Source organism: Calypte anna, chromosome 1 (assembly GCF_003957555.1).
Source record: "Calypte anna isolate BGI_N300 chromosome 1, bCalAnn1_v1.p, whole genome shotgun sequence".
Taxonomy (NCBI): Eukaryota; Metazoa; Chordata; class Aves; order Apodiformes; family Trochilidae; genus Calypte; species Calypte anna.
In genome coordinates, this window is record NC_044244.1 from 188086108 (window position 1) to 188109818 (window position 23711).

At 38.9% G+C, this 23711-nt stretch overlaps 1 protein-coding gene across 2 annotated transcripts in view; it reads right to left on the bottom strand.

The window, feature by feature from the left end:
- The window catches only part of FAT3 (FAT atypical cadherin 3), a 403937-nt gene that overhangs the window by 125493 nt on the left and 254733 nt on the right, over positions 1 to 23711 (bottom strand). For both annotated transcript variants that reach the window (XM_030449568.1, XM_030449576.1), the window contains exon 4: positions 5469 to 5530. In XM_030449568.1, the coding sequence (XP_030305428.1) occupies positions 5469 to 5530 (62 nt within the window). The remainder of the gene's footprint in view (positions 1 to 5468; positions 5531 to 23711) is intronic.

Here is a 23711-nt window from a genome sequence, read left to right on the forward strand (position 1 = left end):
ACACTGCCTCTTTTTTACCCCATCACCAACATGTCACCAAGAAAAAATGCAGCTTTCCCTGCCAAATGTAGGCAATAATAAAGATCCATGAAACAAATGCTCACACGGATTCATAATCCAGAATTTAAGCCATCAGTGTTCTGTAGAGTACTCTTCAGCTACATAAACCAAATGAACTTCAGCTTTTGTACTTCTCCTGTAAAAATATACATGAGCATATTGCCCCACGGATGCCTATATTCTTCAGAAAACTCTGCAGTGATCCTCACAGAGGATCACTGACTTCAGGCATCCCTACAAAAAAAAGGCTACAGACTCACTGAATAGGCTCAAAAGCAGAACACTGTTAAATCTGTTAAATTCTTGCATGGGAGATGCCGGAGGAAAAGGGAAGGATGGCAGAGAACACAGCAGTGGTCCAATACTGAGACACCAGTGGAAAGAACTGAGAGGCAGGGCTATTTTCATATTTTACTTTTCAAGCTTTTGCCCCTCCTCTTCCTCAGAAACTGTGGCCATAAAGTTTCCAGCAGCAATTTCCTCTGTGATATGGCAGACCAAATTCCAAGTGGGAAAAATGGTGGTACACCCATTGGAATTACCCTCACAATTACAACCTCCCATTAAAGGAGTGGAAATCTGAATTCTTTTTAGGCTACAATTACAGCAGATAGTTATGCTTCCCTCTAATTACTGGCATGCAAATGCATACCACGTAACACAGTTTGTTGTACCCTGGTAGTGTACTTACAGTAAATAGAAAGCAATACATTTCATTCAGCCCATGTATTTGACACTCACATCAGATTTACCAATTTATCTTCATTACAAGCCCCTGCGTGGTTACTGACATCCTTCTCAGAGCTGTGCTCAAGCACCCCAGCAGGAAGATTGATGAGGCTGGTATATACTGACTTGTGACAAAAGCAAGGCACTTGAGAGGCACCATTACTGTTCTGATAGCATTAAGCTGGCTAAAAATTAGCTGCACTAAGCCAACACTCTGCTCCCACTTCTCTTTCATTAATTACACTACGTGACCCGGACCTTGAAAGGCTCAGGCTGTTGTCACACTATCATTGTCTTCAGATGCTTTTTCACTCTTGAAGAGATTTAAAGTTCTGACCATGCTTAGTAGTAACTATTTTTATCCTTTAGAGAGGCTCTGAATAGACAAGTTTTCCAACATGACAAAAGTTAAAAGGTAATTTCTGAATGAATCTACAGTGGCGAGTATAAACAGTTTGGAGGAACAGACGGATACTGTGGATATATTTTCAAAACCTGCTAAATGACTTTAGAGCCTGCATCACGTGCCCTCATCAAGGACATCCCACATAGCCTCTGTGCTTTAAAAGCATGAACTTATGTATCTTAAGAGGATGAAGGGGTCATCTCTTGCTACAGATAAATTTTCCTTCCAACCATAACATTTTAGACTGCTGCCAGAATTGTACATTCTGTAATGCTCTGGCTCATTCTCCTGCTTGCTAGATGCCTTGGCCCAGCAATTGCCATCAAATTGAACTCCTCAGCAGTGGATCTGTTTTGCAGAGGCTTCCCATGTTGGAGTAATAAGTAACGCAGCATCTGCAACAGTGCATTCAGAAACCTCTCAGGGTGAGAAACTGTGTGCTCAGAGCCACTTTGAGGCTGAACGCACAAATCAATGAGCTGTAGCCTGGACTCAACAATCACATCAAACTGCACATGCACACTGAAAAGCAATCCAGAAAGTATTCATATTCTGGACATCTCAAAATCAGCCAACACAACATGAGGATGCAGATTCTGCACAGAATGGTTTACTTTTTAAGTTATCAAACTTCCATAACTCCAGCAGCTGTTTGCATAAAATCACAAAGCAAAATTACTGGAGTCTGTAAAGCTGTCAGACCAGGATTAGGAGGCATCTATAAAAATTTGGGGAGAAAAAATAGAAAATCTATTTTCTGTATTGTTCCATAACTGAAGCTCCACTAATATTCTCCACTTCTAGTTCCTCTTTTTAGTGAATTAGCAAAACACATGAGCAGATAGATTTGAAATGATTAGAAAACAAAAGATACTGAGGAGGAGAAAGAAATAAAAGAAGAGAAGAAGATGTGTCCAGTTACTGAAGAAGAATAAAGATAGATCACCTCAAACCTGCAATTGCACTTCACTGGGAAATATACTGCTATTTTCATGCTTGCAAAGCAAGAAGGTAACTCTCACAATTACCTTTCTTCATCCCAGCTACAGAGTCTTTAAGAAAGTCTGTGAAATAGAATATATGATTTTGGCTTGCTCCATGTGAGAAAGCAATGCAATCAAGTGAGCATTTTCCTCCCATTTCAGGCAGAACCATTCCATTAGTAAAATTCTGCTAAGGCAAGAGAGCATCCTGCATGAAATCCAGAGACATCCAATTTAAACCTAAGCAGAGAAATTCTACCTGAATACATGAACTGAATGAAACCTTCAGCCTTGCAAGACATTAGAAATGTATCAAAAAATGTAAACCCTCAGCCTGGATGCTCAGAAAACATAATGACACAACCAATGATCTGGGAGAAGAAATACATTTTTGTTCTTCCAAAAAGCCCCAAAATGAAAATAAAAAAAAAAACAAACAACTTCCCTCAAAACATCACCACAAAAAAAAAAATCTCAATTATTATAAAGGGAAGTCCATTTCTGACTTTCTGATGAATCTTTTAATCCAAGGACCAGACACATTTCTGTGTTTACTTTGGTGAGATTAAGTCCTGTTAAAGCAGCCTCAGGTACTACTAAAAAAGTAATGTGGACAGATGTCCATCCATCCAAAGAAGATAACTAAGGAGGAAGGAAGAAGAGCTGCACATCTGACTTGGGCTCAGTACATTGCAACCAGCTTGCACACAAAAAGGGAGTCACTTAAGAGTCCAATTTCCTAAGCACGGCAGCCTTAATCCAGACAAGTCATGCTAAGCCATCACAGATGGTGGTCTGGAGACCATCAGTAGCACTACACAGAAGTACAACAGCTAACATCTGCCATCTACTTTCTCCTTGTTTTCCTAACAAATTCATGAGAGAGGTGGAAATGCTGTTAGTAGTGGAATTTACTCAACAACTAGTGATGCTATGGCTATAGCATCCTTGTCAAATTCAGGTGGGGAAAAGACAGGTTTATCAAAAATAATTAAAAAGTTGTCTCTAGGAAAGCTCTGTCAATGTCTCACAGATGAAGTGTGCAAGAGGGAGCAGGGGCTGCCAGGTCAAGCAGGAATCAGAGCTTTTCAAAGGGAGCCAAGTTTGCTCCCTGTTGTACCAGAAAAACTACTGGAAGATAGGAATAAATGAAGCCCAAAGGGAAACACTGTATTACTGGGAGACCACATTGTCTCTGCAATTAAGGCCTCCCCAGGTGGTTAATTACATAGAGAGACAGAGACACATTTTAGAAAACATTTTCTGAGCATGCCATAAGAAGGTGCAAAGCTCAGCCAGCCCGTCCCCAGATCCCCAGCAGTCTATTTGCTCCAAAACAGGAACAGGTTGCCCAGGGAGATAGTTGAGGCCCCATCCCTGGAGATATTCAAGGTGGGGCTCAACAAATCTCTGAGCAACCTGATCTAGTTAAGGGTGTCCCTGCTTACTGCAGGGAGGTTGGACTGGATGACTTTAGAGGTCCCTTCCAACACAAACCATTCTATCATTTATGAAAGTGCCTCCCAAGAGGTGGCAGTGGGCAATATTTCATCAGCAGCTCCAAGGGTCCACTTGGCCACTGGGAAATGTCCCTGCCAGAGCTTGGTTCCCTTTCCCAAGCACCATTTGCAGTGGGTCTTACAAAAAAGTGGTCCTCACCCCATTTCTCCAGGACACCCTGTTCTGCTGTCTTCCTTCTTTGTAGCCTTCCCTGCACTTCACTTTCCACTGACAAGCCTTGGGGCACCATATGACACTAATTTCCCTTCAGTCCTTAAAATTTTGCAGATGGTTACTTTTTCAAATGAGACAAATTTCAGGGGAAAAAATATATTAATTTACATTGATGAATAAAGCCTAGTTGCTATAAGGAATTATTATTTATGTTCGCTATTAATAGTAAAACTTGCTCATGCATATGGGAATCCTCCAATAAATGTGATTTTGGCACATTTCACTGAGGTCTCTCAGGCAAACACATAAATGCAAGGGAGACATAAATACCTCAGATTCTTGTCAATAGATATATTTCAAAATCAATGTCAATTTCATTCAGCTTGTGATCTTCTCTGACAGCATAAACTATAAATCCTGCACTGATTTGAACATATGATTACTTTACTAATTTTACGACTTAATAAATCCTAAAAATGGGAAAATCCTTTTATTCCCCTCTGTTTATTTATGACCTGGAATGTGTGAAAGTCTACAGTGAAGAATAAAGGGAAAAAAAACCAACATAAAAACCAAATTTGTCAGGTAGTAAATTAACCTTTGTCTCCCATGTTCTGTACTAACTAAAAAAAAAACAAACCAAAAAACCCACAACAACCTGGGATTTCCAACAAACAAAAGCAACCATGGAATATGCAAAAGTATATTTTACTCCATTTTGCTGCCAGATAGTGATTGTGCTGGAAACTATTTTGTCCAGATGTTATTTAACTCACATGGATTTAAAGAGAATTTCCTAAAATACATAGTAGGAATGATTGATTATGTGGGACAATAAGGTTCTTTTTCACTTGTACAAACATGAATCAAGAATCCCTTACTTCACAAATAGACAGGAGAACAGAGTCAAGGATCTTCTACCCAAAGGAAAAAAAACACAGCATGGTGTTGAGCAAAGTGAAAGAAAACACATGTGGTAAAACCAGTAGTTTACAAGCACATCACTCCATATCCAACATATGTGAGCTACTTATAAAAAGAAACATTCATCTGATTTTAGGCCAAGGGAATGGTTTAGACAGTCTTTTTAGAGAAATTTTTTGTACTTGAAAATTGTCATTAATAGTCCCAATAAGTGAAAGTTAAGAATTTCTTCACTGATTCTGATGATGTAGTGTATGTGAGCAAGGTCAAAAATCTTTCATCCAGAGTAGTTTGTGTGTTAGAGCTCAGATGCAAAACTTTTAACAGATTTAAGCTGGGAAGCTGAAAACAGAATAGAACATTCTTGGCAAAGTTGGGGTGATTTCACCATTTTTTTTTTCTCAGTATTCTAATCTTTCATCACAAATAAAATTTCAAGGCTACAATAGGAGATTTAACTGAAGCAGATTAGAGGTGGAATATAAGTGTTGTGCTTATTTGTTTATTTTTTTCCTGTGCTTGTGAAATGCAAAACGTATTATTTCTTCTGTACAATTAGGAAATTCCCAGCTTTGTGTGAGTCTATTAAACATCAAGAGAAGGGAAATAACACTCTCCTGGAAAAGGAAGATGTGATTTTAAACTAAAAAATTCAGTTAACCTTTTAGCATACATTTCCCACTTAATCTTACCTCCAAAAAATGCTCTGCTTGCTGTTCCCGATCCAATTTTCTTGACGTTGTTGTAATCAGACCTGTGAAAAAAAGGATAATATTTATTAATGCCCATTGAAAATATATGTCTTTATCAACCAGAAGAAATAGATTCATTTTTCAAATACTCAAGGGGAAAAAACCCACTATTTGAAGCTGTAACACACACAGATTTCTTGACATCTGTCAAGCATTTTCTTTCACAGTGCAGCCATTATGACTTTCTGACTAAGAATGAAGCTGCAAAGAAAAATGCTGTGAGAAAAGTAATTGAAAATTTAGCTGTGTATCTACAGTTAAAATGCTGTATTTTATAACAGTGAATAATAATAATAAAAAACAAAACCAAAACCACCTTACTAAAGAATCAGTATTTGTCTTATGATTAAGTGCTTCAATGAATCATTTGCATTTGACTGAAATCCTTCTGTAAAAAAACCTCATTAAAGATTTCAGAGTTCTCAAACAATTAATGGGAGAGGATGCTGATTACTTCCACACCAAGAATACTTGACAAAGAATATTATTTCTATAATAACTACTTGTATACATAATTATTTCCAAATGTAATAATTCCAATGCATTAAAGGTTTTGTACTACAATTTCATCAATTTTTTCCATGCTTTTAAAATAAAGTACCTTTTTATATGAGGATGATCAAGATACCTTTTTTTAAAAGCAATGTACTTTCACAAGTGATTAACCTCCTGTGAGATTTATACCAAGGAAAGAAAATGAAACACTTCCAAAGTTCCTTCAAGAAAAGCAATGCGTATCTGCTTTGGACATAGCTTATTTTGAATTTTTTTCTCACTAGAGATTTAAAGGGCAGGTATGAGCTTTCCTTGGATATGAAAATGTATAATGTGCCCTTTTTGTGATAAATTCTGAGGAGAGTAAAAGCACCACCTTGTCCTGGAGATAAAGATGTCTTTGGAGACAATGCCAGTGGACAAAGCAGTTCTAAAGAATTAACTCACCTGTAAGATTACCAAGGAAGACAGGACACTAAATATTCCCCAGAATACCTCTAATACCTACTTATTTAATCACTCCAGGCAAACATCTAAACACAAATCCATGATGACACTGAATTCTTCAGAAAAGCCAGCAGTGACATCCTACATCTATCTTTGGTCAGAGAAATCTTCTAGAGCTACAACTCCTCATACACTGTCACCGTTCTCCTTGGAGGAATCACTTCCTCTGTTTAGGTGAGAAGAGAAATTCCAGAACTTGAATTAATGGAAGGAAATGCACAAAGGAAAGTCTACCTTGCTTCCAGTGTTTCAGGCTCATTAGGGGATCTATCCCCAAGGGGAGATCACAGACACCAGAGTGATGCTTAACAATGATATGGAAGAGCCTGGTGCTGGCAAAAAGCTGAAAAAGCAAAATAACTTTTCACATGTGTACATTGAGTGACTGCAAGGATTCAAAATAGTTACACCGTATAGGAGACCTCTACTCACTGCATGAGTTTAAACAGATGTGACAACACAGATGACAAATTGGTGCTGTTCATATAAGATTCTTTCATGTCTAAAAAGAAAGCAAAGATACAGGGAAAAAGTTCCTAACTACAAGAGAAGTTCAGCCCAAACAAACTGATAAAGTAAAAAATTCAAAGCTGAAATATCCCAGTACATCAGTACATGGTCACTGTGGATATTTATCAAGCACAACCTAATTATGGTAAGTAATATGTATTAATATGTAACTAATGTGGTAAATAATATGATCATTTCTGTATCATCTTCCACTTTCTTCCTTCCCAACGTACTACTATGAACTCCACCTCCATTTTAAAATGGACATGTCTAGCTGCAAATTACAGAAAGACTATGTCCTCATCATCTTCTTCAGGCAGAAGAATTCACAGTTATTTTGAAGAGCCAACACCTGAAACCAAGTATCACTGTCAGAATGGTCTTGTCTTTCATTGGTAAAACTAAAACTGGTACTACTACTACTACTACTACTACTACTACTACTGTTCCTCCTCACAAAACTACTGTTATCAGTAAATTACTGTTCTCTGAAAGACTGTCTCATTGAACATTCTTGGTGGCCCCATCGCAGTCTCCTGGTTGCTCACTTCCATGTATATTCTTGAAGTCATGGATAGATGACACTACACAAAACTGCTGTTTAAAATATGTCTATACATAAATTCAGATTTCAACTACTTGATATTAGTATTTCTTTAACCATGCTCACATATTAGTATGAATGTAAATCTGGTACTTTTAGACTATAAAACAATTTCGAGAAATTCTCTCTAAGATCACTCATCAAACCAGAAAAAAAGAAAAAAGAAAAAAAAAAAAGAAAAAAAAGAAATGTATTCCAGTTATGTCTAAGTCTACACACAGCTTTACCACTCTGGTCTCAAGTAATTTAATTTAATGGAGTTTATGACAATGTTATTGTATCCCTTTCTCCTGTATTCAGTACTCCATGCCATAGGTGCATAATAATAGTAATACTTAGAAGGTTGTATAAGTTTATTTTTGACATGCAGGAACAACTGAGATGAACCTGGCTTTGCACAAGAGAATGTATTTCAGTTTTAGTTCTTCTCTGGCTGTATTAAATTGTCGTACTATGTTATGGTGTAAAGGCATTGCCCAAAGAAAATAAGTCACAGAGAAAAATAAATTCAAAGAAATAATGTTGGGCTACACTGCTATTTATGATATAAAATCACAGGGGAACAATGACAAAAAATGACCTTTTTTCATATCTTCAGTATGTGCTGTATCTCTTCTAGGCACAGCCATCTGGACCACTGTCCAAAGCCAGCTGGGAAATATAGCACACATTTATCACAAAATAATCACAAACACTAATAAGCTTCAGAAGTCATGGCACACCTCTCAAAAGGCTCCTCTCAAATTTCCTGTGAAACAACATGGTTCTGCTTAGGGCAAGAGATACTCAAAACTATGATGATTCTTAAAGAATAGCCATGGAATCAAAGAGGAAAACTGGATCCAAGAGAAAAGTTATTTACAAAAAAAATCAATACAAAAGCAAGATTATGTGAATCTGTTCCTAGCATTTCATACTTTTCTTTGAATCTCTGAGTTTAAACCTCTCTCCATGCACCCTTGCACACCTGTTTCTCAGGACACACAACTGAACTGTTTTGTTAAAATCTGAAACATTGCTTGACCTGATATTTCAACTTGGAAGTAGGTATAAGATCTTCTTTAACTTCTATACTTGTATAGCTTTTTTTTTTTTTTTTACAATGTGTGTTACTTTTTCTACCAGAGTACTTTTCTCCAAATAAATGAACAATTATTGTTCTCTTCCTGTTACAGAGTTCAGAAGTGCTGGAAGGTGAATAACCTTACCCTGACATTAACAACATGTCCTGCTACACTGCAGAATGCAGTGACAAGTCCCAGCTAACATCAGCTTGGAACACCCTTCCAACACCTCTCTGCACACTCATAGGATCAGCATCCTCTCCTGCATCATTCTCCTCTAAAAGGAAACTAAGCACGGACAACATAGCAGTGCCCTTCACCCCATCACCTTATAACCTGGATGAGAATCAGAGGTGTGGGATGGGCATCAAGGCAGACCTGCAGCCACAGTGACACAGAATAAAGTACAGGACCAACACTAAGAAATCCTGACACTTCAACCAATACATCAGCCTATTCAATTTTCAGCCAGTGCATCACCTTAGAAACAAATTACCAGTTATTAGGGCTCAGGTGTGTGACCAAGACATATAATTAACACTTAGGACTGAGGGTAAGGATCATGATTTTAGCACACTGAGATGCAATGTGATAAAAAGTTAGTGAAAGAGACCTAAAGCCACATGAGTTACTTCATATTTGCCATGAGTGAAACATGCAGTTACTAGAGTGCAAAAAAGGAAACATTCTGATCATATCTCTGAGGTTTTTGAATTAATGCCAAGTATGTGTGTGGATCTGTGTCTGTGTCTGTTCCAAAAATGTATGCCTGTAAAATCAGGAACAATTATGAATTCAACAGTATGTCTTAAGCTTTATAATAATTTCATGTGAAAAACTGTATCTTCCTTAATGATAAAGCCAGCAAACCTGAGAGAGTAGCAGCTTGTTGGCTTTACTGTGTCATTTAAGGTCTGCTTTGTTAAACAAAAGTGCATAATGTTCTGTCTCAAGCTGAGTTTTTTGTGACAGATTGTATATTTTGAACAGCAGTTCTGCTTGGATGGTTAAACACGTGGCTATGCTAAACAGCTGCATCTGAGGAATACCCAAAAGTACCCACTGGGCTCTGATGAAATGCAGGTAATGGGCTGAGTCTGATGCAATTCTACTGCAAAGAAACTGTAAATTTATGCTAGCTAAGAATCTCTCTCAAATGAAAGTAATCTTTGCATTTTTATTTTTAGTCAAGAGTACATGAAAAAAACACGTAAATGCAGCAAGGCAAACCAATTTATATTAAAAAGCCATTTGAACCCAACATCTTTAATTTCAAAAAGTTCAGTAACTACATTTCCTGTTACATATCTGAATTATTGCTTCCTCAGGAGATTGTGCTCCTACTAAAGCTCCAAAATTTAATTTGAATTTTGACATCTTTTAACAGTCTTTATCAGATTGTTTTGTACACTCCTGGAAATTTAAATATATTTTATAGGATTGCCTAAAGCTAACAAGGCTACTTATGCTTATGGTTATTTTTATTATTAACTTGACAAGAAATGGGGGATAATACACAAGCTGGGTGAGAATCTTGAGAAATGTAGACACAGGAAAAGCAATTAGTGACTTTTCAAATCTTAGATGAATTTCATGAAGATTGAAGTGAAGGTGACAACCACAGATGGGGGAAAGAAAGCCAAAACTACACTAGCTCGAATTGTCATCTCAGGTTCATTTATTTATTGGACAACACTATTTTGTAAATTCTATACATTGTCCACTAGTCAGTCAGAATATACTGTGAACATAAACCTTAATTTAGATGCTGGAAAACTTAAGCATTTCTTAACACTTCCTGTTCTGGAAAACTACAGGCATTTGCCACCTCTGTTCTTGCAGACAGAAAGGCTGATGGCACCTGGAGAAAAGGGAACCTGCCTGCTAACTCTGCTTTCAATGCTTTAATTAAAGCAGCCAGGTGCCAATTAGGATTTTCCAGCTGAATAATCCATGCTCTGCCTTCAGTCAGCTCTCTTGTTTCACAGAAGGTTTCTCACACAAATAAAACCTCTGTGGGTGCCTAAGTCAACAGATCAAGATACAGAAATACACAGATATATAAGGTCAAATATACAATCAAATATTTGATTTGTGCATTGACTTCACATATACCCAAGGAGATGAATGTTACAATGGTCCTAAAATATGCATATTTATAAAGATATATTTAGTTCTGAGGTATATCAATGTTTATTCTATATATATGCATCACTAGAAATATTTGTGCTAGAAACAAATTATTCAATGGACTTAAAGAGCCACAGAAATAAAAATCAAGGGCTGTTAAATGCAAAGGCTATGGCAGAGGAAATCTCTAAGCACTGGTTCACTTAGTACACACAAGGAAACACTGTGGTGGGTTTGCTTCTTCTGATACTTTTATTCTCTATGCACCCAGACCAGCCCACAGCTATAGGTGTGATACTGAACTAAACTAATGTCTGGCTTAGAAGAATTTTACCTATTTTTTAATATTATGGCACTCAGGGACCAAAAATCAGTCTGCCACAAGGTGTTTTTTTCTAACAGATTGAATTTCCCTAATATGGCTATAAAGCCAGGGAGAGTTCAATAGCCTTCTCCTTATGAAATAAATTATTTTCCCTCTACCCCTGGATGGATAATTTTACCTGAGCTGTTTCCTGAAGTAGTTGTTAATAGATAACAGAATCTGGTATGGGGAGACAGCATATCTTCTTGCTGTCTCTAGAAGTGTTGCAAATTTAATTGTATAAAGAATACATTTTTAAAAAATGAAACCTGAACTATTTTATTGATTTCTCATTTACAACATTTTTTTAGATGAACTATGGAAAGAGCAGATGACAGGTAATAAGCAGGCTTATGTAAAAGAACCCCGGTATGTTCCTTTGTATTAAGTCTAAGGCTTAGTGTCTGCATAGAAATAGGGAGGTGAGTAGAAAAGCATCATCTTTCCCTTTCCTGGCAAAAGACCAATAGGATGAAATTTACTGCATGTTTTACTGTCCATTATTAATTTTTTTTTCGTTTTTTTTTAATTTTTTTTTATGCTATGCATATTTATACAAAAACATTTCATTAAAAAATGCAAGAGCAGGATGTGTTAGAAGTATTACTAGAGACTTCAGGTTATTACAGGTGGTTTATAAACAATATATTGCCTGGCTGCAAGTCACAGCAATACATGCTGCACAGCCCCTCCACCTACAGTGTTGGGCTCTTTGACTAGGCCAGCCAGGCAGCATGGGACCATTATGCTGTACCACACAGACATATGTACATCTTTCCCATACAGAAATGGTCTGGAAGGATTAGTCAAAGTCTCATCTCAAAGTTCTCTGATCACTGGTTGCTGGGGGAAACTTTCTCATTAAGATTCTGATCCTCATCTTCAAAGAAAACAATTTTTTAATGGAAACAATAATATAAAATTAGAGAGCTTTCTCTGCAGAGTTCTTGTGCCCTGTGAGATGCTCTGAACATCCTGCAACATCGATGCTATCTCATCAGAGTCCAAAGCAGATGTGCTTCCCAATATGCCATTCTCAAATGCTGCAAGGAACAAGGATACAGAGAGAAAATCACGTGAAGATATCAAAGGAAATGTTCTGTAGAGTTATCCTTGAAAGCTCTGCTTGGGGAGAGAAATGCCTTGGGATTGCTAGCTGAAAATATGGGCCTTTTAACCCAAAAAGTTAAACAGACAAAAGGAATAAGTAAAACAAACACTTCTTCTCCAGAAAGGTTCCATAAATTCAGCAACTGGCTATACTCCCTGCTCACTCACCAGAGTCCCCAGGCTGAATTTGCAGAAATTCATATGGGAATGTATGGGTTTGCTGACGAATTTACTAAAAAAATCTCAAATATTTATTAACAGTACACACAGACATATGAACACAGCCTTTCTGTACATAAACTGAACACAGAAAAGAGTACACATCTGTTGAGAAACACAGCCATCACCTGTCAACAGTCCAGGCACTCTTTGAAAGTAAATTTAGTACCTTAGATGGGAAAAAAAGGAACATCCACAATAAATGGAATTAGAATTTCTACCATATATTCAGGAAAATAAAACAACCATGTATCCCTAACTACAGAAATGTTGAAATTAATAGCAATAACCAGTGTAATTTTATTACCCACAGGCAGTGAGAGGCATTGTAAACACTCCATGCACATTCATCTCCTGCAGTAAAGTAGGAATTGACAAAATGAAATTGAATTTAAAAGATAAATTATAGAAAATGGTGAACATTTTACTTGGAGATGTAAACAAACATATCATTTTATGTAATTGCACATGTAAACCTCTAATTTAGAAAGACTATATTCTGATCTAAATGAATTATACTTCATTGAGGAAGAAAGAGAACCCACCAGGCGAGCATCTGCAATTAGGTCAAGGACTGCTGCCTTATTGTTTTTCCTGAGGTGACAATGAAGTGAAATGACCTCTTTGAAAAATGCTAGGAAAAAAATGATTGCTTTTATAAACAGTTTGCTCTCTAATGTGTGGTTATGTCAGGAAAACAAAAGGGAAAAAAAAACCAAAAAAGAAGCAATACCTTTTTACTCCTCTTTAGTTGTCTCTTCTCGCTCTTGTTAAGAGTTCCCTCAGCTTATTGCTGAAAATATCAAAACTCTGCACAAAATGCACCACAAACATTCACTTGAATGATGAATTTGGATTATTCTTTCCTTCAAAGGCAGATTCCAGCTTTTTTTGTTCTTAGAATCTGTTGAAAATGACAATATGGTGTGCCAGTCTGTTCAGCCTGGTGGAATAAGGGAGGGACTCCCTTTCATCCCTTCAAAACTCATCCAAAGCAGTCCTCAGCAATTGCAAGCTAAGCCACTACTCTCCTAAATATTTTTTCCATTTTACAAGTGGCCAGGTTTTCTGTTCCCCATCTTCACATTACAAGGCTGTTTGGGAACACAATGACATGGTTGAAAGCCCCTTGTTTCCAGACAGTCTGTGTTTATGGCCAATTTACACCTTCAATTTGGTCAACTAAACAAGACAAGCTCCTTCATCTTCCACTCAGCTAATGAATGTGCCATTGCCTCTTCTCTACTGCAGTGCCAGCCCTCATCCCTGCCAAGCCTGGGTAAGATCTACACAGCCCCTCTAAAGCAGCCTGGCTACTGCCTCCAGCAGATGCACTTCTAGCAGAGACACACAATCTTATTTGTCCTGTTATCAGTCCTCAAATACACAGTTTCATTTCCTCCACTAATGAATTCTACTCCCTGAACTCCCAGGGATCCTTTTTTGCCCCAACTCTACTGTTTGGATGATGCCTGCTGATACTAGATCAAAGCAAACTCCTACTTTTGAAGCCAGAGCCAGCATCATTGAGGAAACCACCAAACAAGATCATTTGTCTAGCCAACACTTTAAATAATCTGTTAATGTGTGCCCTTCAGCATGCAAGTTTTCTTTCAAGACTCATCATTTTTATATCCTCTTTAGCCAAGAGACCCACATGTCCATATCAACCCTGCTATCAATCTCCAAGTCCTCATACCTCATAAATTCTGCAGTGCAACGGTATCAAATGCATTACTGAAGTCCATGTAGATGACACACAGAGCATTTCTTAGAGCATCATTTATCTTATCAGTGACATCAAGATAGCTGACACAATTTATTTCTAGTAAACCCATGAGCACTTTTATCCTATTTTCTGTTTGCTTCCATGTTTTTAATTATACTGTCCTTCAAAATATGTTTGAAAGCCTTGCAGATGACAGAGGTCAGACAAATAGTTCTGTGACTGCAAGGCTTATTTCTTCAACCTGTCTTCCTGCTCTTTACCTCTGACGTTTTATTTGTTATCTCCAATTTGTATGGTTCAAGTCTGATATTTAAAAATATCCCTCAATAGTTCCTTGGTATAGGAGTGCAATTGAAGGTGCTGGTTCTTTTTGTAGAGTGTTATTCTTACTTGCTGAGAGAGTGAGAGCAGTGAGTTGGGTTTGGCCAGGACAAAGCCAAACCCGTAACAGTTCTGGACAGAAGGACCCAGTTTAAAGACCTGTCCATGTCAACCACCTGACTGTGGTTGCTTTAGACTACAAATAACCTCAGGCCTTTCAGTGAAGTGCTTGAGCTCTGGTGGGATGTTCTCAAACTGCACACTCAGGAAGCCTCCTTTCAAAAACAATTCCTCCAGGGCAGGGCAGTGGAGCCACCATCAAACACACAGAGCCCACAATACACAGCTGCACTTTTCAAATGAAAAGGCTGATAAAGGTTAAAGTGCCCAAGCTGCTCTGGCTCCTTCAGAGCAACTGATGGGCAATTTCTCCATGGTGTCATCACAGCCTGAGTCATCACATCTGAAACAACTCAGTAAATGCCCTTGAGGGACTGTAATGCAGGGAAAAATACTTATTAAGGAAGTTCACAGTTTGTGAAGGTTTTTCAAGTTCAAATCTTTTACTTAGGCTTAAATGAATATACAATAGAAATATCATGCATATTTTCTTTTGTTTTCTTCCCTTAAAAAGTGCAGAGCCCTAAAAACCTAATTGCTAATATGATGCCTCAGCACAGATTTTAACATCCCCCCGCATTGCTTCATTTTCAGGGCGGAATTACAGAACTCTATTTGGGTTATAATTAGCATTTAATTATTACTGGCAGGAATAGCTATAAATATATATAACTGGTGGCTAGCTTAGTAACCAGCACACATAATCATTATACAATTTTCTTTAATTTTTTTGTGCACAAAGGCCTCATAATTCTGCAAAACCGATGACTGAGCCTAAATAGATTCTGGTTATAATTTATGCTAATTAATTTCACTATTCATAAGAAAGAAGACTTATGTAACATCCATGGCGGGGGTTGCTGGTGCCACTTTCAGTGGAAAGGAGTTATGCAAATACTCCGCACCTTGGGCCTGAATAAATCATGAGTTATTGTTCAATCTCCTTCTCTGGCATATTATGATGTAATAACAAAGGAAAGAAAAAAAAATAGTAAAAGAGTCTCCGATGTACACTTTTGTATAACATATGCATAGGTCACAGCATGGTGGAGTCCTGGTATTTTCCTTTCTTAATTGTGGAGGAGGTGTGGAGGGTTCGCAGGGCACAGCTGTCAGTTTTTCCTCCTAATCTAGACACCCTCATTACATTTTAAAGAGAAGTGATTTTGAATTTTTCCACACACCCCTCCTCAGCCCAGTGCTATTCTTGGCAATAAAGAAACAACCCCAGCTTTCCTCCCAGCTGCACTCCAAAGAAAAGCATTGATCCCTCATTACCAGCAATTGCCTCCAGCTCAGGAAAGCCACAGTGCTAGGAGAGCAGCACCCCGTGCTAACTGCAAATTCTCCAGGTCAAGTAAATATCATCTTCATCTCTAATAAAAAATATGATTCATCAGCGAGATGACCTTCCTGATCCAGAGGCAAAATGCAGCAAAGAAGCCTCATAGAATTCTAAGATGTATGACCTTGTTTCATGACGTGCAACTCACACACAGACCTCAGCATATCAAGATCCACTGTCCTTCCCAAGGGGGTCTCCTGCCTAAGAAACCAAATTGAGACACCACTGCTTGGTTTCTATTTCCCCCTGTCCTGGTCTATAATCTTACATGAGATCACAGAATCACACAGTATCACAGAATGTTTGGGGTTGGATGGGACCTCAAAAGATCATCAAGTCCAACCACCCTGCCAGGGCAGGATTTCCTAAATGACAGGAATGTGTCCAGGTGGATTTTGAATGTCTCCAGAGAAGAAGAGATTTTATGTCTTCAGATTTCATTTTGCCCTCTCATAAAACTGGGGTAACTGATATCTTTCTTTGTAAAGTTCCTTATGATCTACAAGAGTGAACAAATTACTTGTGTAAGAGTGAGACATTATTAACTAACAACCTGCTAAAGCTCAGCCATAACAGCATTTTCAAAAATTTATTGTTAAGTAAGTAAAGCAAATCGCATCTTTAAAGACTGAATTTAAATTGTTATCAATGGGTAAAATACAATATTAGCTCAGACTCCCCCCTTCAGTGTCTCAGCACATAACATACAGCAGAAGTGCACATTAAAATTAGGACATGAGCAGCAGGTACCTTCCTGAGCAAAGCCAGTCAGTATCTCAGCCTTGCCAGCAGTGGTTACTGCAAAGAAGCGGCAGAATGGGTCCTGGCTACCCATAAATCTTCAGCTGTAGGAAAGGAGCAGAATTATTTGCAAAGAGCTCTTTTGTATTGACACCAAATGAGAGGGGTGATGCTTGGGCTGAGCATGTGGAGCAGAGGAAGAGCAAGCAAACACCATACAACTGCTCAGTCAGGGGTCTCGGCAGCATCCCAAGCACCATCCCTGCTGGCTGCAACAACAGCACCCAACTTACTTGTAACTCCCAGAGTGACTGAGGAAGAACCTGAAGGGATTAGGACAAGAGCTACTCCTCTGTTCCTTCCTGAGTCCTTCCAATTCAGTAAACCAAGTCTCCTTAGCTACTTCCCTCTTATATGGACCTCTGTCAGAAATATTAGGATAGGTATGGATGAAGCAACAATGGAAATATACAGAATCATGGAATGGTTTGTGTTGGAATGGACCTAAAGACCATGTAGTTCCAAACCCCCTGCACAGGCAGGGACAACTCTCACTAGATCAAGTTGCTCAACATCCCATTCAACTGGACTTCAACACTTCAAGGGATGGGGATGTGTGTGAAAGCAGAAGAAATCACAGTCAGGTTTAAAAGACAAGTCTGCACTGATAAACCAAGAAGGTGACTGAGGGCAGTCAAAGAGGCTAAATCTGGGGAATGTGCTGTTTACACCTGGTAAGAGGGCTCTGATAAGGTCCCAACACTGATGCCCTGTCAGCAGGAGACCTCTGGTGTGGTAACAGGAGGAGGGCAACAAGGTTACAGCGTATCACATATCAGAGACACACTGAGGACTTCAGTTTCCCACAAAGTCATCTTAGCCACAACATTTGGTGTGTAGGGTATGAGAGTGTGAGTAGGTAAAAGCAACTTACAGAGCAAGTTTAGTAAAACAAAATGCCCTTCTCCTGTAACAAGGTCTCACACTGAATATTTTACACTTAACTGCTAAATTTTAATCTAGGCCACTTCTCAATAAAATGTATGCCATGTCTAACTATCCTGCTGACCACAAGCTGAGGAGAACCGTGACGATAATACACACACTCATTGTGAAACCTATTCTGTGCTAACCTATCATGACTCAAAAGCTGGTTGTTATTGCACTACTGGATACAAAGGCTCTGAAGCAGAGTGAGATGCTTGGTGTGCTCATTTGCATATCATTACCCAGCATGCTCTTCCTCCTCAGAGCTATTTTCATAGCAGCATTGTTGTTCGAGCCCTGGGAACAAGTGGAAAGATTTGGTGACTTTGTATGCATGCAGTTCTTTTCTACTTATTTTGCTCCCCCTTTGTAATGAAAGGCTTTGCAAAGGGGGGAAATGAAACAATTTTCCATTTTTAAGGCTGTATGGGAGGTGGTTTTTTTTTTTTTTCCCCAGTAGCTCAAGCTATCAGGAGCGAATCTTGAATAATAACTAAGATTACAGAAATGTGAGCCTAATGTTCCTCTCTACAAGGTGCTCAAGCATAAAGGTTTTGATCGGAGAGTAAGAAATTAGGTTTAACTTCCTTCTGATTTAAGTTTCGTTTGTTCAAAGAACCTATTCCAACAAAATGTGATTGCAAGCTCATTATTCACTGAAGGGCAAATATCTTCAGTCACAATCCAGTAAAATCAGCAGCTTTCTGTGTGTTACAAGCCTCTATGAAGGGAAGTGAACATACTGGCTTCTGTCATTGTCTGCATCTAAGATTGTGATGATTTCACCCTGTCCAATTCATTTCAAAAGCTGTAGCTTCCAATTAAAAGTATAAGTTGTCAGCCAGAATAAGTGTCTATCATTTGAGCCAGAGCAGTTTTGGTTTCTGGCAGTTTTACTGCATCAAAGGGTAGATTTACAGATCAGTTACAATTTATTTTTTATTTGGTAGTAAAGGGAATAAAACTGCCTCAGACACACAACTCAAAGCCACACTAAATTGTTGAAGTTTTCCATAGTTTTCAATATGTTTTATCAAGGTGGAAACAAAACTTTATTCCTCAAGCAATTTTATAGTTTTCAATGGGTGATTTAAAATAAAAATGTAAAAAAAAATAATACAGGAAAATCTAAAAGCCTCAGTATCATATTCTTTAACAACAATCTAACACATGAAGATTAAATTGTGCTTCAAAATGTCAATGAATTCAGCATCAAAAGCCTGTGTGAGGTATGAGGAGAACCCCTCCGTGGGTTAAACAGATTTCTCCCACTTTACAGATAGGGAATCTTAGCTATAAAAATAAAATGGCATGTTGAAGACTGGTGCAAACCATAGCAGCAGCTGTTCAGTCTCTCAGGTTTGTCTTTTAAGAATGTGAGCAATTTTGAGGCTCCTTCTTATGATACAAAAAATTGGGTAAATATGAGTAAAAATAACGTACAGATGCATGACAGAAAGTCCTTGGGGCAAGGAAAAAACATGAGTTTCTGGGATTTGAAGGATAAGACTCAGTACCTCCTTAAAACATACAGTGTTTGCTCCTTGGGCTTTATGTGACAGGATGTGAGTGGCACTTCACAGCAGGATCCCATGACAATGCCTTTAAGTGTTTATGCTGTATAACCCTTGATTAATCAATTAGGCATTCTCACTCATCCAAATTATTAATTTTACTAGCAGTATCTATTTTATAGCAATGGCACTGCCCTACATCTAAAAACTGGTGTTATAGGATTCAGAAGTATTAGGTTATACCTGCTGTAGGTACTTGGGATGTTCTTAGTCAAAGTAATACAACTCAGAGATATAAGACAAATGGATTAGGTATTTAAAACATCTTAAGATAGGGGAAATCACTGTCAGCTTCTTTAAAGCCTAAATCTATCCCAAGCATACTGCACTGAGCTTGGTATCAGTGTGCTGGGGTATCACAAGGTAATACTTGTACAAACAGGCAGAAATCAATCAAGGTAAAACCACTGCAAAGTAATAAAATAATGAACATTACTTCATTAAAAAGTGAATGGAGCAACAGTTCATTAAAGGTTCACTATGGAACCTTATGCCTGAAAATAATTTTGCTTTGATGGTCAAAGGGAGGAAGACAAAGAATATTAAATGCATTTTTAACCCTTTCAAAGTCAAGGTTTAGTGCAGGTGTCATGGACCAGAACAGAACCCTGCATAACCAATGCAGGGAAGATTCACTGTACTCAGCTGCATCAGAGGCAGGCACTTCTAAGTGTGATCTATATGCTTTATTTTAGATATCCATGGCAAGAGGAGACAAAATTCAGTTTAGGGGTGCCTATCTCACTCCAGGCAATGTAAAGGTAGTTTACAAAACTAGCTCAGATGCAGATGACTGCAGGGTTTGATAAGGGAAATCCTATTCTCTGTGTCCTAAGAGATGAGAGAGAAAGCAGAGGAAAAAGGCAGAATGACTGTCCCTCACCCTGAGTCCTTCCCAACAGGCATGGCCTTAGAGCAAAAAATAACCCCAGAAATTGTCTGGGAGCTGTGAGTCAGCTCTGAATCATTTATTTTAGGCTACATCACCCTCTTTCCCATCACTGATATTGCTCTGGGCTCGCTGCTGGCTGGCTGCTTTCCTTGTCTCTGTGCAGGGAGGGACCTGTCCTGTTGTCCTGCAGTTCAGACAGTTCCCTCATCCTCTGGCCTCTGCAGTTCAAGGAGAGAAATAGCCCCCGTGACCCTTACTTCTGCCATTGAGATAAATTAAACTTTCCATTCAATTTTTATTTCTAGGTCAAGACCAGAATGATAGATTAAAAACAGAAATAGCTGAGCATTCATTCTGGGAGCTGCTGCTGTGCTGCCCCTCCAGCCTGTTGGACCCCAGGCAGCCCACTGCCTCCAACTACACCAGTTATTGATTTTTGTACCAAAACATTTACACTGGCACTTCCCTCAGTGAAGGCAATTAGATGGGTATAAAGGTGCCTTCTACTAGCATAGACTATGAGATAAACAAGCTCATTTATACCTCTCTAAGTGCATTCACTTCAGGGTATTTGTACTGCTTTAATGATACCAGTGTAGTTAAAGCAATACAACTTGTGTCTACAGACAAGACCTCAGCCTAATGGTAATTAACACAGACTTTTCCAGCCACCCTGAGCTGCTGTGGTTTATGTTAGAAATATCAACTGACCCATAACAATTTGCAACAGCACCAGAAACCTCTATAAAACAGCTCCACCTTCAATTGCTTTTGTCACATTTACAGGAAGGATGTTTATTATGCCCCTTTCAGCAGGAGGCCCCAGGAGCTAAAAGTTGCTTGTGGCCACTTTTCTCTTGCGTCTGGACAGCAAAACAAAAAGAAATAATCAATTCAGCCACTGACATTTTGCTGTGAAAGAACTAAGCCAGCACAAAAACGCTGATAAAAGTGGAGGTTAACCCCGTGCTACCCCTATTGTTCTTTATTCACTAGCTCTGAGCCCTTGAGCAGACCATGGAGAAGGGGCTTTGCCATCTGTTGCTAGGGCTGACATCACCCCCTGTTTGCTCAAGCATCCCTTCTTGGGGCTGTGTTTGCATCATTAATCAGCCCTGGCTCTGAGCTGCCCCATTCAGCTGGGGCTCTGCTGTCAGCTCTGGAGCACCTCACTGCAAAAGGGACCTGCCAAAGTGCTTGGCCTCTCTTGGAGAGAGCTTTGGATACACATCAAGATTACTTAGGATGGAGGATTTGTCAACTCCCTGCACCCTGCACGGTAGCTAACTTGACAAAGGCAGAAAAAACAACCCCAGAAAACATTGCCTTTCTCCCATAAGCACCCTCCAGGGGTTAAACAACTTCAAAATAAAGAAAACCAGATTGTGCTTTCCGCTGAGGCTGGATTTGCCAAGAGGCTGCTGAACCCATCAGTGTGATAATGGATGCACACTTTGTTTAGTTTTGTACTCCCGGCCGCTTTATCTCTTTTCCCTGAGTAATACTAGAACAATCTCATGGGAAACTACAAGAAATTCCTTGTCCAGGAAAAAAAAAAAAGAGATTTACTAACAAAATGGGCTGCCAATGAAGACAGGTGGGAATGCTGCCATTGGACAGTCAAGGAACCAAGGCACAAAGGAGCTTAAGACTGGCTTAAGGTCACAGATATGCAGAAGAAAGGACCAGACCTAAGAGCTGCCTACAAATACTGCAGCAGCCCAGGCACTGACCTGGCATTAGACTCCTCACTTCCAACCATACTCTGTTTTCCCAAATGTCTGAATGGGTCATGCAACATTGGGATAAACTAAGGCGGATATTAGATTTAAAATATATATGGCATAAATATGGAAAATGCTTAAAAAACCCTTCACAGATATTCAACAGGCTTCCAGCAATATGCAAAATTTCCATTTGGGGTAGTTGTGTTTTTTAACTTAGGGATGAAGAGGAGAACACACACACAACTTTGTTTTGCAGGAAGCAGATCTGTAATTGAAAAATCAAAAATCTTCTATATGTGGAACATTAGATGGGACTCACCCTAAGATTAAGATATGTGGATTTAGGTGACTGCATGCAATGTTAAGGTCTCATCAGAAGATCTTTATCTTGGCTGTCTAAACATAAGCCTTTAGGGATTTGGATATTTCTCCTGATCCCACAACACTGAGCTGGAGAGGGACATCTCCCCTGCAGGTCCTGCACATGCCTAAGGTGTGCCAGGGCTTCTCATGCCCATGCCCATGTCTGGAGTGCTTTTCTCCTAGTTTGAAGGAGAAAAAGAAAATGTTACTTTGCCCACATGTTCCTGCAATGTGGCAATGGGCAAAAATCAAAGAAGAGCAATTTAGGCTTTTATTTTGAGTGACCTGAATTTAATTTTTCTCTTATATGGCCTCTTTTCCAGACCTTACCTGACATCAAGCTGTGCTAATTAATATCCTCCTATACGGCTCAGCACCAGTGATAGTCTCCCTCACAAGTGTTTTTGACAAAACTGGGCATCAAATGAAGTGCTTTTCTCACTAAATCCCAGCTTTATAACAGTTGTTTTCACAAAAAAACCCCACACCTCTTCATTATAGTATTTCTAATTTCCATATTTTTCTCTAAATTTAGGAGTTTGAATTTGAGAATCCCACTGTGCTGTCTAAGAGTCTCTCTACATGCCTTGTTGCAGTCCAAGTTTACACAGCCCTTGTATCCCAGGATCCCAATGGGACAAAATCTGCTGCTCAGAGGAAGCTGGCTGAGCATGTTGCCCAGCCCAGGAGACTGGGAACTATAGAAAAGGCATCCGAAATTTTATTCTCAAAAGAAAAAAGAGGTATTTTTAATGCTGATTCTCCTCAAAAAAAATTTCAATCTTGTGGATAGCATTTTTGATAGGGAAAAAAAAAAACCAATTAAAGTACTCAGGCTATCCTGCACTTTATACAGTGATACTGTGATGCCACAAACTGAGAAACTTCCTTGCAGAAAGGGATTTTTTGAATATACACATTGACTGTGCAATATGTCCTGTATGGAAGGACTAAGGAACTGAGTCAAACCCCAACTAGCCCTTGAATGAGTGGGTCCTCAGCGTTGTAAGCAGATATATGTTTTCCTGCCCTTCCCAGTAAGTAGCCACCAGTGACATTATCCTCTGAGAGGGATCTGCTCACTTTTTCACTGCTCTGGTACCCCAAGGGAAGAGGCAAAGTGTTGGCTTCAGGCAGGGGTCTGAGAGATGCATCAGCCACAGGATATAACGTCTCCACTTCTTGCTCCACTCTGCCCCTTTCACAGGAGTGATATCACCAGAATATACAGACTTAAATTAAGTTGATAGCTCTACAGTGAGCTACCAGGAGAAAGAAAACCAAACCCTCTTGGTAACTTTAGAAGAGATCCACTATGGCAGCACCATGCTGTGACAGGAAAAGGATTAATATTTCAATTGATGTGACACCAAACACTCTA